General features: G+C 48.6%; 1 protein-coding gene across 1 annotated transcript; it reads right to left on the reverse strand.

Annotated features, from left to right (window-relative positions):
* Positions 1-452: 452 nt before the first annotated feature.
* Positions 453-18,152, reverse strand: MYO1H (myosin IH). The gene is made up of 31 exons (XM_032705706.1): positions 18,000-18,152; positions 17,223-17,338; positions 16,594-16,792; positions 16,078-16,158; positions 15,478-15,657; positions 15,039-15,137; positions 14,320-14,433; positions 13,919-13,990; positions 13,099-13,218; positions 12,886-12,953; positions 12,464-12,569; positions 11,881-11,961; positions 11,479-11,570; positions 10,069-10,163; positions 9,794-9,840; positions 9,501-9,581; positions 8,847-8,952; positions 8,480-8,597; positions 8,102-8,215; positions 7,675-7,751; positions 6,982-7,050; positions 6,249-6,333; positions 5,346-5,505; positions 4,906-4,989; positions 4,322-4,415; positions 3,726-3,781; positions 3,128-3,263; positions 2,664-2,731; positions 2,195-2,292; positions 1,152-1,251; positions 453-597 (listed from the first exon to the last, which is right to left on the reverse strand). The coding sequence occupies exons 1-31, from the start codon at positions 18,123-18,125 to the stop codon at positions 574-576; spliced, it is 3,066 nt and encodes a 1,021-aa protein (XP_032561597.1). The 5' UTR covers positions 18,126-18,152; the 3' UTR covers positions 453-573.
* Between the last annotated feature and the right edge of the window lie 2,670 nt (positions 18,153-20,822).

Consider the following 20,822-nt stretch of genomic DNA (forward strand, 5'->3'; position numbering starts at 1 on the left):
ATAAATGAAGGTTGTGTGGTGAACGTGGATTTTTCAGTTTAACTGCAGTTTCAGCTCAACCAAAGCACCAAAACCATCTGCACCAGCCCTGCTGTTGCCCTGACCCTCCTCTCATCATTCTGAGCTAAAGGCTTTGCCAGTCCGCCCACAGAAAAGGTGTTTTCAGACCAGAGTTAACATCACTGATCTGCACTTTTTGCAGTTCTCCTGAGTTGTGACTCAAAGTACAGCTAAAGAAGCCTTTTGGCTTCTGTCTTAATCCTTCCTGACCAGTTGGAGCTCTCAGAGACAGACATTTTAGCTGTGGAATTGCAGCTTTTGGTTTAAACACGTCCCTGTGACCGTGCAAAGAGCATCTCTGCTCACTGGAATGTTACAGCAACATCGTGGGTTTTATTTAGCTATAGCTGAGTAGTTTTAAGCTATAAAAAAAGAGCCTAAAAGATGCAAGCAAACTCTCAAATCACAGCAGCCCTGTAGCATCAGAGATTCCAGGGGAGATGTGAGGGCTGGTCTCATCCTGCAGGCTCCTTTCTGCTCCCAGCAGGGCCCGGGAACAGGAACTGGTTCTCATCAAGACTTTACCTGGGTTGACACCTGGGACAAGAAAAAGGAGTCATTAAATTAGGGACAGCTGACCAGTGCCCTGAGGGTATTACACCTTCATGGAATTCTTCCTTGGAGCTCTCAGCTCCTCACATGACCTGCTTGGGTGACAGGAAGTGCCTCCCCTCCATCCCCCAACCGATTCCAGGCATAACTTGGTTGAGGGAAGCAATAAGAGGTGGAAAATGTCACCTGAGACCTCATTTTGCAGGTGCTCGTTGAATTTTGGTTAGGTTAAATTCTCTAACTGACCAAGCCAGGGGTGAGCCTTGCTCCTCCATCCCTGGGCCAGCTCGAGGGCAAGCAGCAGCGGCAATTCCCACACAATTCATGGAGCTGCAGCTCCCAGCAGAGCCAGAACCAGCTGTTGTGCATCACCTCATGCAGGTAAACACTGGTGAGTAGTGACTCCTGTACCTCTGCTCTGCGAGAGGACTCAGTTCCTCCTGAACTCCCGCGAAGGGCACTTGGCTGTGCTCTCTGCAGGTGTAGGGTGTCACAGGAGGAAGCACAAGGTGTATTCCCGTGCTCAGATGAGGCCTTACCACTGTTAGTTGTCCAGTCTTGTCCTTGAAGACCTGAGGCTCCTTCCCCACAGTGAACACCATCGTCCCCTCCTTCCCAGAGCCGATGCGGAACCGGAGGCTGCAAGGACAGAACCCCCAGGAGTGCTCTCCCCACAATAGGCTTTACTCTAAGCCCCCTTTATTTCTGTTGCTTGGCAAATCTCCTTAGATGAGAGATCAGAGCCCCAGCTTAGGTGAATTTCCTAAACAATTGCATTATCCCCCCAGGCTGATGGGTTTGATGAATGGAATGTCTCTGCCTGGCCCAGGCTTTGAATGTTCCTGGTGCAATTAAGCACTAGAAGTTAAGCAGATCTGACCTGGAGAAAACCACTGAACACACCAAATCTAATTACAGCTGAAAGGCAAAAGCCAGGGAGAAAAGCTGGAGCAGAAGTGCAGGTTTCACCTGCCAGCTCCAATTCACAGGGAGATCAGAGACACAGACCATCCACCTGCCCTCAGCTTGGGGCCGTGGCTGAAGGATCCTGAGCTCTGCAGTCACAGTTTGGGCCTCCTCAATCCCTTTGGGAGAGGAGCATTTATCCTCAGGTGACCCCCAGCTTTCCAGCTGGCTTTCCTCAGACCTGGGGCTAATGGGATCCACTGGGAAATCACTAAACTCACAACCTCACGTGCAGGACACAGCAGCAGGAACCTGAAAAAGGTGGTTTTAAAGTGCAATCACCTGTAAGTAAGTTTGGGGTTTAGGCAGCTGGGGCATGGGCAGCCCTCAGAGCAGAGCAGCACACCCAGCAAGGTGCACCCACCATGGAAATAAGCCTCATTAGCCTGGGAAAAAGGTTGGGATGATTTTTAATATATTTTCTCTCAGTGCATCCTATCCTGTCTCTCCTGTGCCCATGGAATGCTGCTGCATTAGACCTGACCAGCTTCGGGCACTGTCTGCTGGGTGAGGGCAATAGTCTTGACCTGAGTAGTCCAGACCTAAAAGGTTTTGAAGCAGGTTTTTCCATAGAATACAGCCTGCCAAGTGGTGCCCATCCACCTTCCTTCCTCACCTTCCCTGCACAACCTTAACGAGGCTTTGCTTGTTGGCCAACATGCAGAGCTTCGTCACCGTCTCGAAGACGTGCTCGCACTGCAGGATCACATCACCCTGGAGAGGAGAAAAGAGGGATAAAGTCACCTGGCACCACCCCAGAATGTGACCACAGAGCAATGGTGCACTCAGGGAGACTCCTTTGGAATGCCAGAGCAGTGACTGCCTGGCAGAAGTGACCGAATTAAACATCCTTTCCAGGGATTATTTAGGATTTAGAGCAACTCTGGCTCTAAAAAAAGGCAAGAGCATGTCCAGATACAGGAATGTAGCTGGGGAATGGTCTGGAGCACAAGTCTGATGAGGAGGAATTAATAAGCATCAGTAATTATGTAATCCCAGTATTTTATAGGATGATATTGGAAGCATCAGCCACAAGACCTTATTTCTAACCACCAGCTCACAGGAGCTACATCACAATTTTCTACCTTCTGTTTGTTGTCCTCTGGAACATGAATGACCACGATCCCATCACTCAGGTTACTGGTGGAGATCCCTTCAAAAGAAATCCAAAATTAGAGGAAAACCCACCAAACCCAGCTCCAGAGGGCAAAGAACTGTGTTCTCTTAGTTACAAAATTCTACCTCAAGGCTGACACCCAAATCCTTTGTCCATCCCCCAGGAAAAGCTGTTCCTGGTAGGTAATTGCTCCAAATATCTTTGTAAGACTTAAGTTTCAGAAGTTCATCCTTCCCCCAGGGTCTCTGACAGGACATGAAGCCCCACCATGACTCATGGACTCATCACAGAGTCATGGAATGCTTTGGGTTGGAAGGGACTTTAAAGCCCATCCCGTTCCACCCCCTGCCACAGGCAGGGACACCTTCCACTAGCCCAGGGTGCTCCAAGCCCCATCCAACCTGGCCTTGGACAAAGGACTCCCAGAGTTACCTTTCAGTGTGGAGTAGTCGACCTTCTGCTTGACCTTGGCCACCTCCACCACGTAGGCCGAGCTCTGGGTCAGCACCAGGAGCCGCTCCCGCGCCTTGAACCCGTTCCTGTCATATTTTATCACGGGGGTCACATACTGAAAACAACGAGTTGGAATCAGCACTTTCACTGCTGCGGGGCCTGGGCCAGGCAGTTGAGTTTTCCTGACTGGAAGCAGCTCAGTGAGGAGCAGCTCTGCCTGTGGAGCTGCAGGCCCAGCTCTCAGCAGCTCCTGCCGAGCTGTGCTCACAGGGATCTGGATTCTTTGTACTGGGAAATCCAGAGAGCAGAACCCTGCTCTGAGCAAGATGGGTCCCCTGTGCCCTCTGTGCCAGAACCATGGGAAGTGCATGGACACCCTGGCTCTGCTCCTGCCCTGTACAGCCCAAACAGGGCGAGGAATAGAATCTTAAATAACTTATTTAGGTACATTTTGAGGCCTGTCTCCAGTTTAAAAGCAAGGAAATAGTGGCTCCACTGCTATTCATCAGGCCCTATGTGACCAACCAGCTCCAGGACTCCGGTGAAGCCTATTCCAAGGGTTCTGTCCTTCCCTTACCTTGATGTTTTCCCCTTGGATGAGCTGCAGCACTTTGGGGTTTATATCATTCACTTCTGAGGAGCAAACCAGAAAGACAAACTGAGTGTAGGTGACAGACCTATAGCCACAGACAGTTACCACTGCCCCAGCCAACACCAGAGAGCTGCATTGTCTTCATCCCAGTTGTCCTCGTCCCTCTGGCACAATCCCTTCCAAACTGAGGGTGGTCACTTCCAGCCACCCCCAAACCCATTTTGGTGACTCTCCTGCCTGACAATTAATTCACACTGGGAGTTCCTGCCCATTCTTGAGTCTGCTCTTGGTTCAGACCCTGATCCACCCCAGCCCATAGGGAATTCTGCTCGGGTTCCTGGCTCTGTGTCCCAAAGGGATCCCAGTACCTCCAGTGTGAGAATCAATGTGACAGATTGATCTCTGAGTAGGTGTCACTAAACATGACAGAGGAAGGAACTCCAACAGCAGGGCCCAAATGCAGGAGGTGATGCTGCCTCTGTCAGGTGGGAATTTCTCTTGGAAATGAGTCTTTTTGGTCCAACAGACCTTCCCTGACTAGGAGTCCGTAGCCAAGGCCCTGGGGGTTGCTGTGCACTCACTCAGCCGGGTGTCCAGGAAGGGCTGGTTGATGCTCTGGACATATCCCTCCTTCTTCCCTCGGAAAACAGCACTGGTCACCACCTTCTGCTGCAACTGAGGTGGGGAGGAACAGCCTTTATCCTCAGAGATCCTCCATCAGGAACATCAGCAGGTCTGATGTGAACACTGGTACTGCCCAACATCCTTCCACTCATGCACTGCCCACCTGACTATGGAATCATGGAGTTGTGCTGCATTTCTTCCAACAGCTTTAGGCTATTCCTGTATTATACCAAATAAAGGGGCAGCAGGGACAATCCTACAGATTTTTCTGATTTATGGGTCTTTTCTAATTACATGGAGTGCAGTTTTAATGCCATAAGATAAAGCCCCACATGTCTGGAGGAGAACTGCTCCATACATTGCAAGAGACACTGGAAGGAATCCCTGACTCCAGGCTCCCATGTGATTGCTCTTATCCCTGAGTGGGTGAGAGCAGCAGCAGGAGGAGGTGCAGCCTGTGTTCCAGATGCTCCACAGGGAACAGAGGTCACTCAGGCACAGCGTGTTTGAACTCACACACTGGCACTCAGGTGTTGGTTACCTGGGCTTTCCTCTCGGCAGTGACCCCCCGGCAGTATTTCCTCACCAGGTTCCTCATGCAGATCTTCTGGAGCAACTCGGATGTCTACAACAAAAAAAGTTAAAATAAAACAGTAGGGAAGTTGTGCAAACAGGTCTATCTGTGCCATGAGCCTAAAAGCTCGTGGGATTAATTTTGTCTTTATAAGGCTTGTGAGTTCACTTTTCTGTCTGTGCATTTTTCCTTTCTCTTGTTTAAAACAACACAGAGCTCCCTCCTTCCCCTTGGAAACACAAACCTGGGGCCATTCCTCCCACTCCCATCCAGACACAGCAGATCTCAGGCTCTTCCAAAGGGGACAAGCCAGCAGATCCCTGCTCTTCTCCCACACGAGGAATGCACACACATGACCACGGAACAGAAGCACCTTCACCTCTCCCAAAGCCTCCAGCAGCACCCACCTCTTCCAGGATGGAGGGAGGTTGGAGCCAGCTCTTGTCCAAGACATTTTTTGGAAGGTGGTCTCGGAGCTTCACCAGGTAGTTGTACTGGGCAAGCCTCACAAACTCCCTGTTCTCCGGGCAAAGGGGCTTCTTCCGATTGATGAAGCCAGTTATGAACCTACAGAAAACACCAAACCAGAGCTGACATGTGACCTCGAGAAATCCATGGAGTGAGGTGAGGTACAGGGGACACACAACAGGTTAACAGATCACTGATGTTAACAGAGGTACAGCAGTGGCAATCTTAAGCTTTATAATGTCTTAAATATTAACTTTTTTTTCCCAAGTTCTGTTGGCCAGAACACGGTGCTTTGGAGTCTGAAAGGAAGATCATCTCTGGGAGCTGGGTTTAAGGGAGTGGAGAGGGAGGACATAAGGGGATGGAGGGGTGTGCAAAGTATTAGGAACCAACTGTTCCCTGTGAGGGTGGTGAGGCCCTGGCACAGGTTGCCCAGAGAAGCTGTGGCTGCCCCATCCCTGGGAGTGTCCAAGGCCAGGTTGGATGGGGCTTGGAGCAACCTGGGATAGTGGAAGGTGTCCCTGCCCACAGCAGGGGTGGGACTGGATGAGCTTTAAGGTCCTTCCAATCCAAACCATCCTGGGATTCTACGGTTTGGAAATACAAATTAGAGCCACAGAAATTTGTGCCAGTCAGAGAATTCCTGAGGAGGTGCCAGGCATTTCAGACCAATCCCTGGCACTTGTCCTCCTACCTACAACCACAGCTTGCAAATGGCTGGGAAGGAGCTGGTTTTGACTCCTTGCACTGTCAGTACTCTGGGCTCGTTGTCCAGAGACCATCTCCACGCTGGGACCCTCCTCCCACAGCCCTTCCCAGGACCCCCCCCCAGTGATAGTTACTTCCTGATTGTCTGAACTGCCCACGTCCTCTTCTTGGCCTCCTTCCGTGCCAGCGCTCCTCGCCAACACGCCTCCAGCTTGATGGCTGCAAGAACAATCAGGTATCAGAGGGCCTGTGCCAAGTTGTCCTTTAATCCACACAGCAGAAGATAGAACTGGTTCTCTTGCAGCTCTAAAGATCAACTGATGGGAACAGCAAGAAGTTTAGGATGTTTTCTTCTCCATCATAAGTGGTTGATCCAGTTTCAGCTGCACTGGGGAGCTCAACCCCAAGGCAGGGCCAGACCTTGTCACTGCTCAGCCTCCCGTTGTCCCTGCACACAGCTCATCTCAGAAAGCTGCCCTTTGAGCCTGCAGATTTTAGATCAGCCTGCCTGATGTGGTAAAAGGTTTTTTTTCCCCCCAGCAGCTGGTAATCAACTCTTGGGTACTCCAGAACATTCCCATGTGCATGGCAGAAAGTGCTGCTGCTGCTCAGAGCTGCTCCCACAGCTGGTGCCTGGCTGGGGCCAAGAGCAGCTTGTGGTGTGAGGAGCCAAACACAACTAAAAGGGTCTCTGTAACTGCTCTGTGAATGCTTTTTGTGCAGCTGACACCTGCATCTCACCTGACACCCACAGCCCTGCAGGGAAGCCATGAGTGTTACCCACAGCACCATGGATTTGTGACCTCCCAAAGCTACAGCTCCCATGGAAAGCCCAGCCCTGAGAGAATCCTCCACTCCAGAGCATACCTGCTTTCCTCTTCTTCTGGTATGCTCTTTTCCCAAGGAATCCTTTGTATTTGGCCTGTAGTCTTGAAACTGGAAAAAGAGGCAGGGACATCACTTGTACCTCCAGGACCAGAGACTGAGGAGCCGAGATCCCACACTCCACCAGCACAGGAGGGGCTGCACAACCACCAGGGAACAGAGGAGCCACAACAGCAACAGGCCCAGGAGTGGCCTGTGTAGGTACTGTGCCCTTCCTTTATGCTGCACCTTAGGCAGGTGCAGGCAGGTGCCACCAGAATGAGACAGGTGAGATCCCAATTCCAAGGGAAAAGTACTCAGTACATCTAGGCATGGACTCATAGGACTGAGGAGCTCTGAAGGAGCCACAGATCCAGGACTCAAGCAATAGAGCCAGTGATTTCTCCCCACCCTGGAGAAAGATTACTGAGTTTTCCATGGGTTCTGCAGAGCTATGCAGACCAGGGGGCTCAGCTCCCACCACGGTGCACAGAATCCCAGAGTGGTTTGGGTTGGAAGGGACCTTAAAGCCCATCTTGTTCCACCCCCTGCCATGGGCAGGTACACCTTCCACCAGCCCAGGTTGCTCCAAGCCCAGTCCAACCTGGCATCTCCTACATCACCCTGGAGCCCAGAACACGGTTTACCAGGCCCTGCTGCTTAGTCTGTGTCAGAGGAAGGGAACTAGAACCTTACTCAGCAGTTGTTTCCTGTACTCAAAGGCATCTTCTGTAGCAAACAGAGTCTTTGGGAAACGAATGAATATTTTGGTTCTGAAAAAGAGACCAGGAACAGGTTATCATTCATGGTGGGCCCTTGTTTCAGCTGCCCCAACCAGGTTCAGGGTTCTCCAATCAGCTGTGATGCCACCCAAGCCTAAAGTTGCCCTGGGCTGCCCAAGCAAGCAGGAAATCTGGAGCTGAGGCAAAGCAGCTCATCTGCCCTAACCCAGAGATGGAAGAAAGGAGGCTGGATTGAAGCTCCCATGGAAACAGGTAAAAATAAACAAGAAATGTCTGCATCTGGGGGCTTTATCTGTCTCCTTGCTTGTGTCACAGACGGGACAGAAGATCCAACAGCAAACACTGAGAGCAGAGATCACAGCCAGAGTGAGGACATTTACCTTCCTAATTTGTACTCCTCAGGCTTGTAACCTATGTGCTTGATGAGCCTCTCCACACCCTCAGCTGCTGTCCCGTGCCAGTTGGGCCAGGTAGCTGGACAGAGGCATTTATACCTGAAAGGTCAGCAAGACATCAACACAAATGGCATGAAATTTGAGAAACCCCTTCCTGAAAACTCTCCCCCTCAAATTCCCACTGCTTTATTCGAGACAGATGATGCCAAAACAGGTCAAAACAGATCCAGACAAGACACGTGCAAAGGTTATTTTTGGTGAAGAGGAGTGTCTGCTGACACCTCCCATCACTGGGACTGGACATTTAAGCACAGCTTGCTCAGAAGCCCCCATGGGAGGGCAGGATTCCCTGGGAAAGCTCACCTTTGCAGGAAGAGCTCGTACTTGCGCCGGTACGCGAAGCCGGCTCGTCGCACCCGCAGATGCTCCATCAGGCCCAGGTACTTCACCTGGTGTCGGATCAGGAAATCATCAAACTTCCCTGCAGCAAGGACACACACTCACTGGCAGGTTCTGCCTGCGGAAGCTCCCCCACTGGTCCATGTGTTGGAAGAAACCAGGGAGGAATCAAATCCCCAACTATCCAAGGTGATGACTTTGCTGCAGCTTAACTAAGCTATTTATGTATATACATATATAAAAAACCCCACACACACATACACAGGCTGCACCTTGCTACAAACAATTCTCTCAGTTCATTCCTTGACCTCCTCAGTGTCTCCAGCCTTACCAGGCTCCTTGTTGTCATTGGGTTTAATGCAGCGGATGTAAGAAGGCTCCTTGGACATCAGGATTTCTATCAGACTTGTCAGGCTGTTTTTGAACTGGGTTGCAACCTAAGACAGCATTGAAAGAACTGTCTTAGCCTTGGAACTCATGACTGCAGGAATTGAGATAACTCACTCCCTGCATCCAGCTTAAAGCTGGAATTGAAAGCTGTCGTGTTTTATATGCATACATATATATATATATAAATACTGGCTGCTGTCTTAGCAGTATCACTGCTCAGCTGCCAGGAAGTTTGCAGGGGTGGAACAACAGCAAAAACATCCCAGAATCACTAGGGAATCCCAGAATCACTAGGGTTGGAAGGGACTCCTGGAGATCAACCCGTCCTGTCCAGGCAGGGTTACCTGGAGCAGGTGACACAGGAACTTGCCCACATGGGTTTGGAATGTCTCCAGAGAGGAGATTCCACCACCCTCCCTGGGCAGCTGTTCCAGTGCTCTGCCATCTCTATGGAGAGAAATTTTTCCCTCATGTTGAGGTGGAACTTCTTGTGTTTTAGTTTATGGCCATGAGGACTAAGGGCAGGATCAGTGGTTAAACGAAGGCTTGGGGAGTTGAGTTTACATTCAAAGTTAAGACTAAAGACAAAACTCACAGTCTCTGGTCTCCTCCTGTTGTCCAGCTCTGACAAGAGGAAACAATCTCTAATGATGGCATTCTTGGAGTTGCACAGAACCTGAAACAGGAAGAACTAGAAGTTGCCTTATTGAGCAGCACTTCTATTGCTCCTGCGAGCAGCACAGCCCTGAGGGGACACACAGGTGCCTAAAGGTCACTGCTAAAGAGAAAAGTATGTTCTTTCTTGCTGCAGTGATTAAATACATCTTCTACAAAGCATTTCTGCTCCAAGAAGGTAATGAGAGAATAGCATCCCTTTTTTGTCCTTACCTCCTTCAGGTTTCTGTACAGCAGATCATTATTCTTCTCCAGAAATCCTGAAAAAAATATTTTAAAAAAAGTTTAATTCTTTTGGAGGCCACAAACTTCAGCACAAAATCAGGACATTTCCGTCCTCGAAATTCTCGCTGCAGTCACGTGTGAGACATTCAAGTAACAGTGCCTCCAGAGGGCAGGTATTTGGGAATTCCTCTTCCCATCAAGTCCTCAGCTCCCACATCACCTGAAGAGCTCAGGTAACTCCCAGACTGGGCCTGCTCACTCACCAACAGCACAGTAAGTGACCTCTCCTGCGTAGTGGAGGAGCCGGAAATCCACCCAGTCGATGGATTTCCGCGTTTTCTGGTCGGCGAGTTTGCGACTGCAGGGGAAAAACAGCAAAACACCAAGAGAAAGGGCAACAAACAGCTTTGCTCAGGCTGGAGAGAGTCACAGCTGTAGGACAGCTGGAAACGTAGGGTTTGTGCCTCTTGATGGGGCTCTGACTGTAGAGCTACGGGCCAGAGTGAAACCATCATTTATCTCTGGTGGCAGCAGAGAATGGGACCTTCCTATTGCCTTTTGACAAGGACCACCCTTTCCAGAAATATTAAGATTTCTTCCCATAACATTCATTTAAATACATTCTTGTTTGCTTAAATGGGGGGAAAAGATTAGCAACTCCCTCAACTTCAAAGCAAACCCGGGGCAAAGGATTGCTCAAGATATTTTGCCCTGGGGCAAGAACCCAAATACAAAGGAGGAATCCAAATGTTCAAGAATAGCAGGAAAATTTTAGAAAGCAAGGATTCCCTGGAGAAAAAAAAATACCAAGAAAAAAAGAGCAACTTCACAGTTGAAGTTTCAGCTTTGTAAGCAGTCAGTAACTGCAGAGCTGGGTGTCACAACAGCACATTAGTCTATCAAAGCTCCTTCCAAGAGCATCGCCAAGTACAGATCCTGTTTAAGTAGCTCCAGCACTGCTATTTAAAGCTTTAATCAGGCAGAACAGCATTAAGGCACATTGTGGTGACAAGGAAGTTGGCTCCAAATTTTCCACTTGGCTGTGGCGAAGTTCAGAGCTGTAGGAACAGTGACAGCTCAGCAGCGGGGCTCGGAATTGATGCCTTGTCAGAGCCTTCAGCAGCTCCTGCTGGGAACCAGCCCAGCGCCAACGCACTCATCTGCCACCAAAACGGGCTCCAAACCCACTGCAAACAGAGTATCAACCAAAATGTCACTCAGCTCAGGGACAGGAGCAGGAGCATTTTCTTTCCTTTTCGTACTCAAATCTCACAAGTGGCAAGATGAATGTCAATATTTATACACCCGTCAGGCATTGGGCTTCTTGTCACAACATCCTCGGCTTTCCATGGAGTCAGTGGGGCCAAAGCCACCTGTGGCCAGAGTCATCTCACCTTCATGGTCTAAAATCATGGGCTGAGCCCATGAGTCCCTAATTTTAGTGTGGAATGAAACCAGTTCACAGATCAGCATCACACCAGCAAAGAGACAGGACCTCCCTCCACCTCCCAGTGCCTCAGGTCAGACTCTGCCAGTGCAGCACATTTCAGTGTCAGACACTGGACGGGCTGCTTGATTTGCTCTGGTACAAAGCAAACATCGTTCCCTCCCCAACACTGTCACGGATTTGAGATGGGGAGAGGCTGGGATAGGATACAGAGGTAAATGCATACGTCACGAAGTGGGCATGATCTCCTACTTTCTCTTCCAGCTTTTCCAAGAAGCTCAGGTCAGTCGCTTCCCCAGGCCGTAAACATTCCTCATCCTGGAAGAGCAGACACTGGATCAGGGCTGCCCTGAGCACCTGCTCCCTCCTCCACAAAATATAACTGTGTTACACAGAGCCTGAGACCGGTGGGTGGAGAAGCAAAGCACCCACCCCCTTCAACCCCCACAGCTCTCCAGCCCTCAGATCCTCCACCTTCAACTTCTGGGCATTTGTTTACCAAAGTCAGTGTGTTTACACTCTGGATAATGCAGATCCATCCCATAATCAGAGGGGGAAAAATGTGATTATGGGTCGTTAGAGCAGGGCACAGGTCAAAATTTTAATTTAGCGCAAACTCTGTTCTTACCAGAATGGAGATTATTCCTTTGTGCTTCTGCTCAACCAAGTCACAGATGATTTTGTTGTTAAAATATGGGATTGGCTCCCACTGGAAGATGGAAACAGGAAGAACAGCTTTAGATGAAGACCTTTTCTTTGCAATTTTAAAGTTCTTTGGAACTTAGATCCCAGTAAAGATCAGTGTGGTGAATTAGGACCAGCTGAAGGGAAAAGGTGGCAGCACAGTGATCCATGACCCCACTCCAGAGTTCTCCTGCTTTCAGCAGCCCAGACCAGCTCCTTGTCCTCTACATGAATGTTTTCCACCTTCCCATGTCTTGCACTGCTGGAGTTCCTCATTCTCCAGGGACATTGTCACTGCTTAACATCTGAGTTTTGGGGAAGGTCTTGCTTCTTTGTTAAATGATGTAAATTAAGTCTTGGCTAAATTACACTTCAAAAGGGGATTCAGAATGAGACCCGTGACAATCTCACACTTCCCATGGGAACAATAACAAACTGAAAAAAGCAGGATGCCTTTCACATTGCTGATCAAAAGCATTCAGTGTAATGGCAGTTCAAAGAGAAAAGGAGGGGAAAATAAAATGTACCTCTATCCCTTCCAGTTCATATTCCTCCTGCTCTGCTTTCAGGGTCATCTCAATCAGCAGCTGCTGGAGCTTCTCATTGCAGTAATTAATGCAGAACTGCTCAAAGCTTCAGGAGGTTTAAATGAGCATCAGGTATTTCATGGGCAGTTCAGCTTCTCCCACCAGCACCTGCTGTTCTCAAGCCAAACCACCCACTTCCACACAGATCAAATCCACACATCCCTCCCACACAGTGGTACCAACAGCCCAAACCCAGGCCTGCAGCCCAAGCTAAAGTTTTCAGTGGGGTTCAGCAAACCCCCTGCACCCAGATTTTACAGTCCCCCATGTCTTGCCTTGCAGGGGGAAGAGCACACTCCAGAAGTCAGGCAGGACTTCAGCGCATGCCCCAGGTCACCCCAAGCCTCAGGAACAGCCCTTACCTGTTTGTGTCCAGCACTTCAAAGCCATAGATATCCAGCAGGCCAATAACTGTTTTCTGAGTTGAATCCTGTTAAAGACACCACAGCTCTGCAACTGCTCCTTCCCTGCATGTTCTTTCTTCCACCTGAATTTTAAACTTTCTCTTTGAGACTTTCATGTCACATCCCGATGGAGAAGCCACTTTAAAGCAGGACCCCAGGCAAGAAACCAACCTTGTTGGCCAGAGAGCTGTTGATTTTGTTGACAAGCCAAGTGAAAGTCCGTCCGTAAATCGCCTTGGCTACGGCGTCCCGAGCATAGAATGCCAGATCCACGTTCAGGGGGCTCAGGACCTGGAAATAAAGATATGCCAGAGCTGCCAAACACCACAGATAATCACAGCAAACTTCTGCCAAGCCAGTTCACACTTGTGGCTTGGTGTGCATCCCCACTGTTGTGCACCACAGCACAGCTGGGCTGCAGCTGCTCCTGTACATACCCATGGCAGGGGGTGGACTGGATGATCTTTAAGGTCCCTTCCAACCCAAACCATTCTGGGCTTCCATGATTCCACCTACGGCCTTATTTCCCATCAGTGTTCCTTCAACCACTGCATGCCAGCAGGGTTAGGACACTACATTTTGAAGAATACTAACTTAGACAAGTGGGGGAGCTATTCTGACTTCCTCTTACTTTTATTTTATTAAAATAAAGATACAAAATGCTCGAAGAGCACTTTCTACCAGTGTTTTCTTCCAGTTTCCCAGGAAGCATTAAGGACTGGATGAAGGGAAATTGTTTGGCTCTAACACAGGGCTGCCTGCAAGTCCCTGCTCCCAGGTTTTTAACAGTTTCTTGTTCAGCAAGAAACCCTAATATTGGGGATATATTTAATTTAATGTCTCAGCTAGAAGACAGGGATGTGGAGGAGCAGTGGGACAGCCAGCGTGACCTGTTTGTGCTGTAACATGGAGAACAGAGCTCCTTGTCCCCCCTTCCCCCTCAGAGCTGGGGGTCTCCCAATGTCTGGGGTTGCACAGAATCACTTGGTACCTCTTCGGATCTGGCCTCGATCTTGCGGTGGGTGAGAGCTTCCTGCAGGATGGACAGGTGAGCACCCAGGAGCTGCAGGAAAGGGAATATTTGCACCCAGGGCCCAGCCAGCAGGACACTTTAAACAGGCAGCACAGTGTGACCAGTGGGGCACAACCCCCAGTGCCTTCCCAGTCACCCTCTTCTTTAAGCAACAGCAATTAAGGAAGTTCCAGGGAGATGAGCTACAGAGAAAATTGCAGACAGTTCACAGCAAGAGCTGGGTATTTCTACAGCTAGGTATTTATATAGTTATCCTCCTATTTTGGGGAACAAATGTTTTGTCCTTAAGAAAAAAATACAGCAGGGTTAAGGTCGTCTTTGTAGCACTGGCAATACTGTCACTGTCTCAGCAAAGGTACCTTTGAAATCCACTTGATCTGGGTGCCATCCCGGATGATGGCATGGCCATTGCTGTCCTCTTCAAACTGAATGTTCCCGAGGTGCAGGACACTGGCAACAATTCCAAAGAGGTGCTAAGAACAGGAGGTAAACCATTAGAACACAGGTTTCCACAGCTTGGGAATGGTGCAACTCTTTCCTACACCTGCTGGTAACCAGAATATTGCCAGGCTGAGGGAGGTGAGTCAGAGAACCTGCTCCAGGGGTGTGATGTCCCCACAGGAATCATACTCCTCACCCATCCACTCCCTCAGTCCCATGGAATCGCAGAAAGGATCTTGAGGATTTTCCAGGCCCACCCCTGCCATGGGCAGGGACACCTTCCACTATCCCAAGGTTGCTCCAAGCCCCATCCAACCTGGCCTTGGACACTTCCAGGGATGGGGCAGCCACAGCTTCTCTGGGCAACCTGTGCCAGGGTTTACCACTCTCACAGGAAAGGATTCCTTCCCAATCTCCCATCCAACCCTGCCCTCTGTCAGTGGGAAGCCATTCTCCTTGTCCTGTCACCCATGCTTTTGTAAAAAGTCCCTCTCCATCTTTGTTGTCCGCTCCCTCCAGGTACTAAACACCAAAATAATGCCTTATTCCACCCTTAACACCTCTCCCAAGAAAGGCTGCTTCCATCAGTTCAGGAAAACAGCAGTTCCCTCCTTAAATTCCCTTCTAACACACACACCTCGATATCTTTCTCAGTGAAGTCAATGATAGAAAAGGCTTTGCGGACTATTTTCCAGTCATTCTTGTCATTAATAGAAAACACTTTGGCACATCGACCCTACAGTAAAAGAAAGATGGATTAGCACAATTCATTGGCAAAGTAAATTTGTTAATCAGCAAACAGATACTTCTGGGCAGACTGCTTTCATTTCCAGTTTCCTCAGCAAGTTATATCAGTGCTATTAATCCTAAAAGTGGCTCTTTTGATGAGATTTTTTCAGTTTGTACTGAAAACCTGATACAAAGCACTGAGTGTTACCATAAATTGGTTAAGGCTTGTGCAGAGCCTGAGCTTGCAGCCATCCTCTGTTTTTCAGGGTAAGAATATCTCCTGCCCAAGCTGCCTTTGCAACCCCTGTGATTCCTGGTGTGCCACAGAGGGAGCAGCTCCCACTGACCTGGATGAGATACGTGTACTTCTGGGGGTTGCGCTCCAGCCCGAGCCAGGACAGAAGATCCTTCTCTCCACCCTCCAACAACTGGTAGAAAATATGGAAATTCCTTTCCCCGTGGTTTTGGTGGACAACTCTGGATTTCTCAATTAGGTAGCTGAGGATGTGCCCTCCCACTGGCGCTCCCTGGCAGGACAGAGCAGTCAGATCAACACCAAAAATACCAATAACATCCCTATGATGGCTGGTTTTTTACACCCGGGAATGAGGAGCAGGATCAGGAAAAACCCGATTCTGCTGTCACTTATCTGCCACCTTTTATTTGAGAGTGAGTATCCAGCAACATTACAAGGGTTTGCTGTCCTGCTAATTGTGCTTTACAACTCTCTGTCAGCTTTCCAGGGAGCACTGGCTGGATTGCCAGTGATGTAGGAAGCTTTCAGGATGGATAACTTGTGACCTTACCTGCAAAATGCAAGGCCTGTAAAAACAGGATCACAAATGTGCAGTGTAAGGATTAATAAATCCTGGGCTGCCTGGTCAGTGCCCAAGAGGTTCTCTGATCCAGCTTTTTTCCCCACAGTGCTCCACTGGGTTTGTTCTCACCTTAAAATCAAACTGGATGTCCATGTATTTCCCAAACCTACTCGAGTTGTCATTGCGCAGAGTTTTTGCATTCCCAAAAGCCTGTGGATACACAGACAGGTAAAGTCACTTCTCACCTCACTGAGAACCTGACACAGGACCAAGTTCTAGTAACAAAACTGAGTTCCCACTGAATTCAGCAGGATTAAAGAAATACAAACTCATGTATTTTTGTAGCTTCAAGTGAAATTCAGCTAAACCAGTTATTGCTTTACAGAACCTGTAACTGAAACACCAAGGAGCTGTTGCACAGTTTCCTTGTACTCCCAAGTTTCATCCAGCCTCCACTAGAAACCCCAAGTTTAAGTTTCCAAACATTAAACTGTATTAAATCCCAAGGATTCTTTCAGAGGTTGTGCCACCAAGAGGCCAGTGTTGGCCATTCCTGGACCCAGGGTGTAGACTTGGAGGAGGCTTTGAGCAGTGAGGCCACCAACACCAACCTTTGTGCATTTTTCCCCTGATTTAGTTTCTTACCTCAAGAACAGGGTTGGAAAGGAGCAGCCGGTCCCGGACGATCTGCAGCTGCTCCGTGGTGGGACAAGTCACTGCGTAGTACTGCAGGATCTTCTTGGATGCCTCTGTCTTCCCAGCCCCACTCTCCCCAGAGATGAGGATGAAGTGGTTGTTGTACTCACTGCACATCACCCGGTAGGCATTGTCAGCTATGGCATATCTGGACATGGCACAGGAGGCATTTGGAGGGAAACATCCATCAGGAATGGCACAGGAGACAGAATATCAAAGGCTTTCTAGGGTATTCACTCCTGCTCTAACTTTACAAGTGTTGGACAGGACCACAGAATCCCAGATGGTTTGGGTTGGAAGGGATCTTAGACATCATCCCTTCAGTGAAGAGTTGGACTTAATTATCCTTGTGGGTCATTCCCAACTCAGAATACTCTGTGATTCTGTGATCTCGTTCCAACCCTCTGTAGTGGGCAGGGACACCTTCCACTGGAAAAGCTGAGCTCAAAATGAGTCTGACTCAAAGTTTCATAGTAAAAACCAAACCTAGTGCCTGTGGACACACCCCCGTGGTGCCCCAGCATTACAGAGAAATCCCAAATCAGTGATCCAAGCTGACATCCCAAGGGATTACTTACAGATGTGGTGGCAGTTCAAAGAAGTTCACCCCTCGGTAGAGCTGCATCTGAGTCACGGTGTAGATGTCCAGCTCCTTGTAAGGGTTCACAGACACGAGGAGGGTACCAATGTATGTCTGCAGGAGAGAGAGCACTCGGGTGGGAAACCTGCTCCAGCACCAGACTCATGGCTCCCAAAGCAAGAGTCAAGTACTAAAGAAGCAAGAACTAAAGAAGATAGCACGGAGCTTGTTAAGAGATAACCAAACAAACCAACCAAAAAAACCCCTCCACAGCCTTCATTATTACAAAGTCAACACCAAACTTCTTCCAAATCTCTTGTTATGAGTAGAGCTGAACCATGACAGCAAGCTCAGGGCCTGACATTTTAGATGCAAGGTCCCATAAGCATGGGATCCTTATGGGATCTTTCTCCTACTTATGGGATCCTTCTCCTACTAAAGTTAACATAACATACAACAAAATCCTCGTCACTTCCCAGATGAATCAGGTACAATGTTCTGCCTTACCTTCAAGCATCGTGTTTCCTTTCCCGTTCCCTTACTATTTGCTGCACATGCTTTAAGACTTTGCAAGGCAACTCAGAGCAAGCTGTGACTGTAATTTTCATCAGCTAAAATAGACAAACCACTCCTGGATGATCACCCTGCTGGGTGCTACAAACATCCAGCAAGGTTTGTTGCTAGATTCACGGACTGTACACAGCTCTTCCTCCTGGATCCGACCAGCAAGGCCCTTTGGAGACATCTCACACAAATCCACGCAACCAGCACTCACATAGATGAGGTTCTCCTGGTAGCGCTTCCGCAGGTTGTTGAGGAAAGCAGCCTCGCTGGTGTGGGAGTCCAGGAGCACAAAGTCCTGCACCCCGACCCTGTCCCGGGCTATCAGAGCCCCCTCCATGTTCTCGTCGGTGTTGTCGTCCACTTCTTCCTTCTGCAACACAAAGGTGGGGGGACACAGGATTAGGAGGGAGCAGAGTTAGGAGAGACCTGAAGGGCCAGGTGAGTCCCTCCCCAGGGCCAAATCATCCTTGCACAGGTAACGCCAAGAGATCCTTATTCCAGCTCGTCCAGAGATGGCAATTCCACACCATGAGAGTTTGCATTTTGACATCTTCGAAGTCAAGACGTCTGAGACTCACTGCTGGGATCAGGGAGGAAGACCAGGGTTTCCAGGCACCCTCACTGAACACAACAGCAAGGTGAGACAAACCCAGCCCCAGAGATGCAGTTGGGATCTGGACACTGCAATGACTCAGTCTGGACAGAGCCCTTGCAAGCACAAAGCCTGAATAAACGGTGGAAGACGCCAGTCAAACCAATAGTTCTACACCATCTGCAACTCCTTTACACAGACAGAAGTGCACAAGTAGAGAAACTCCGGGAAAAGCCTAATGGGACCTGACTTTTAGGGAAAAAAGATACTACTTAGCACAAGACTCCGTTATTCCCAGTGTCTCCAGGTCGAGTTCTGGTGCTGGCAGCAGAGGTCCCCACACACCAGCGGGAGCCACCGTGGTGATAAAACCAGTCAAACAGCGACTCGGGCACAGTTAGACCCTTTCCAGCACACCCCCGACCTTCTCAAAAGACTGACAGATGCCAAAAAGGGTGTCACTGATCAAACCTAATTCTTTTGCACCCTCCACCTCTGATAATTCATCGTGGAAGTTGAGTTCACACTGGAAATTCTCCCTGCTGAGGATCAAGCTCGATTCCCAGGCTGTAAGAATAAACTGTGCTTTTTATTTAATTAAATCAAGCTGCTAATTTCATGCTGGCAAACAGAAAAAAAAGTTTTGGCTACATATTCTCCATGTATTTGCCTACAGTACACATATTCTACAATAATATTGTGCTAAAGTGGTGTTTTCTGGGTTTCTGGGTTTTTTGTATTTTAAAGACACCAGAATTAGACAGTTCAGAGAGAACTAACTAACTAATGCATTAAATGCTTCCCTTAGGACAGAAATGAAGTCAAAGAGTTGGAGCAGCTTACCTTGCAGGGTTCCAGGCTTTGGGAATTAGGGGAGAGGATGTGGCCGAGCAGCCAGAGCAGCTCTGGAGGCTCAGGGCTGTGATCACCAGCCCAGCACCTTTGCTGTTCTGCTCCTGCCCTTGGGGACATTGGCTTTGCACATTTTGCTGCTCCACTGCTCCAGGAGATGCTGTGATTGTGTGTGAGGTTTCCAGTGAGAACTAAAAGGGCTGTGATGGCCTGTTTGTGCAGTGCCACCTCATGTTCCCCCTCCCCTTTTTTTGTTCAACTTTTATTTTTCTAAGGCAGAAGCTTTCAATTTGTAAATAGACACAGACTAAAATGTTTCTGCAAAGCTTTGGCAAACTCTGGCTCCGGAAGGAGGCTTTTGGGATGAGCCTGGACTGCACTGGTGGACACTAAGGACACCAAGTCTTGGGGGATTTAGGAGCAAGGTTGAATAATTGAAGAGCAAAGGACCCATCCACACAATATTCTTTATAACTCAGGCAAGCTCAGAAGAATCAGTCCTTAAACAGCTATTTTAATGTTATTCTCATTTTACAGCCTGTTCTTTACATTTATCTGTTTATCTCACTGAGAGTGATCTGAGCTTTGAGATGTATATTCAGCAGTAACACTACCACATACTCCAGAGAGAGATCCCCTGAAAGCCTGTTATTTAAACCTTATCACAGTTTAAAAATAAATAAATCAGACCTGCACTAACTTCACACACAAGGAATTACATCTTTGCCTTTCACATCCTCTGCCTCCAGCTGCCTGTCCCCAGCCCCAGGCTGGCAGGACACAGCATTCCCCATTTTTCCTAAGCCAGGCCACAATGTGACTGTGATCACTTCTTTCTTCTGCCAGAAAGATACTCCTAGTTTTTCCTTTTAATATTAATATCCCTTTTTTTCCCTCCTCTGCACAGGACCTGTCTTAACAATTTGTTGAGCTTGTCCTTATCTCAGGCTCCATCAGTTTGGAATTAAAAATAGAGGATGATTTCACTTCTCAAATCAGTACCTGGACAGATCCCACTACCTGTGTAGGGAGGAACGTGGAGGGGGGGGAGGAAAAAGTATAGTAATATTAATAATAACAACAACAACAAAAATAATAGGATGCATCCTTCTTAGAAAGCTCTTGGGACAAGCTACACAGGAGACTTCCATTCTTTCCCAGTTGGGAATTAGGAAAGGATAAGCCTGAAACCACAGTGACCATCTCCCTGCTCAGGTTTCCCTAACCCAGTTCTCTCACGTGTATGTTAATTGGTAAGTGACAATGGTGCCCATCAAAATTCCTGAACTCTTTTCTGGACTTTTTGTGCTCAGATTTTCTCGGTATTTTGTTGTTGCTGATATTTTTATTATCACAGCACCATTTACTGCCATTTACACCCATTTCTGGAAGTTTACCACAATTTTCTGCTTGCCTGGTATCACCATGAGTAAGATACCCCAGGACTCAACAGGTCACAGAACCCCAGCAAGACTCTGCTCTCTTTTAAGGGTTATTTTCCTTTCCTCATCACTCGGGAGTCAGGAGATTTCTTTCTTGCCTCCTGAGATAAGACCTCTATCAAAAAAACTCTCCCTTGCTACAATGAAG

Source organism: Chiroxiphia lanceolata, chromosome 18, assembly GCF_009829145.1.
Source record: "Chiroxiphia lanceolata isolate bChiLan1 chromosome 18, bChiLan1.pri, whole genome shotgun sequence".
Lineage (NCBI taxonomy): Eukaryota > Metazoa > Chordata > Aves > Passeriformes > Pipridae > Chiroxiphia > Chiroxiphia lanceolata.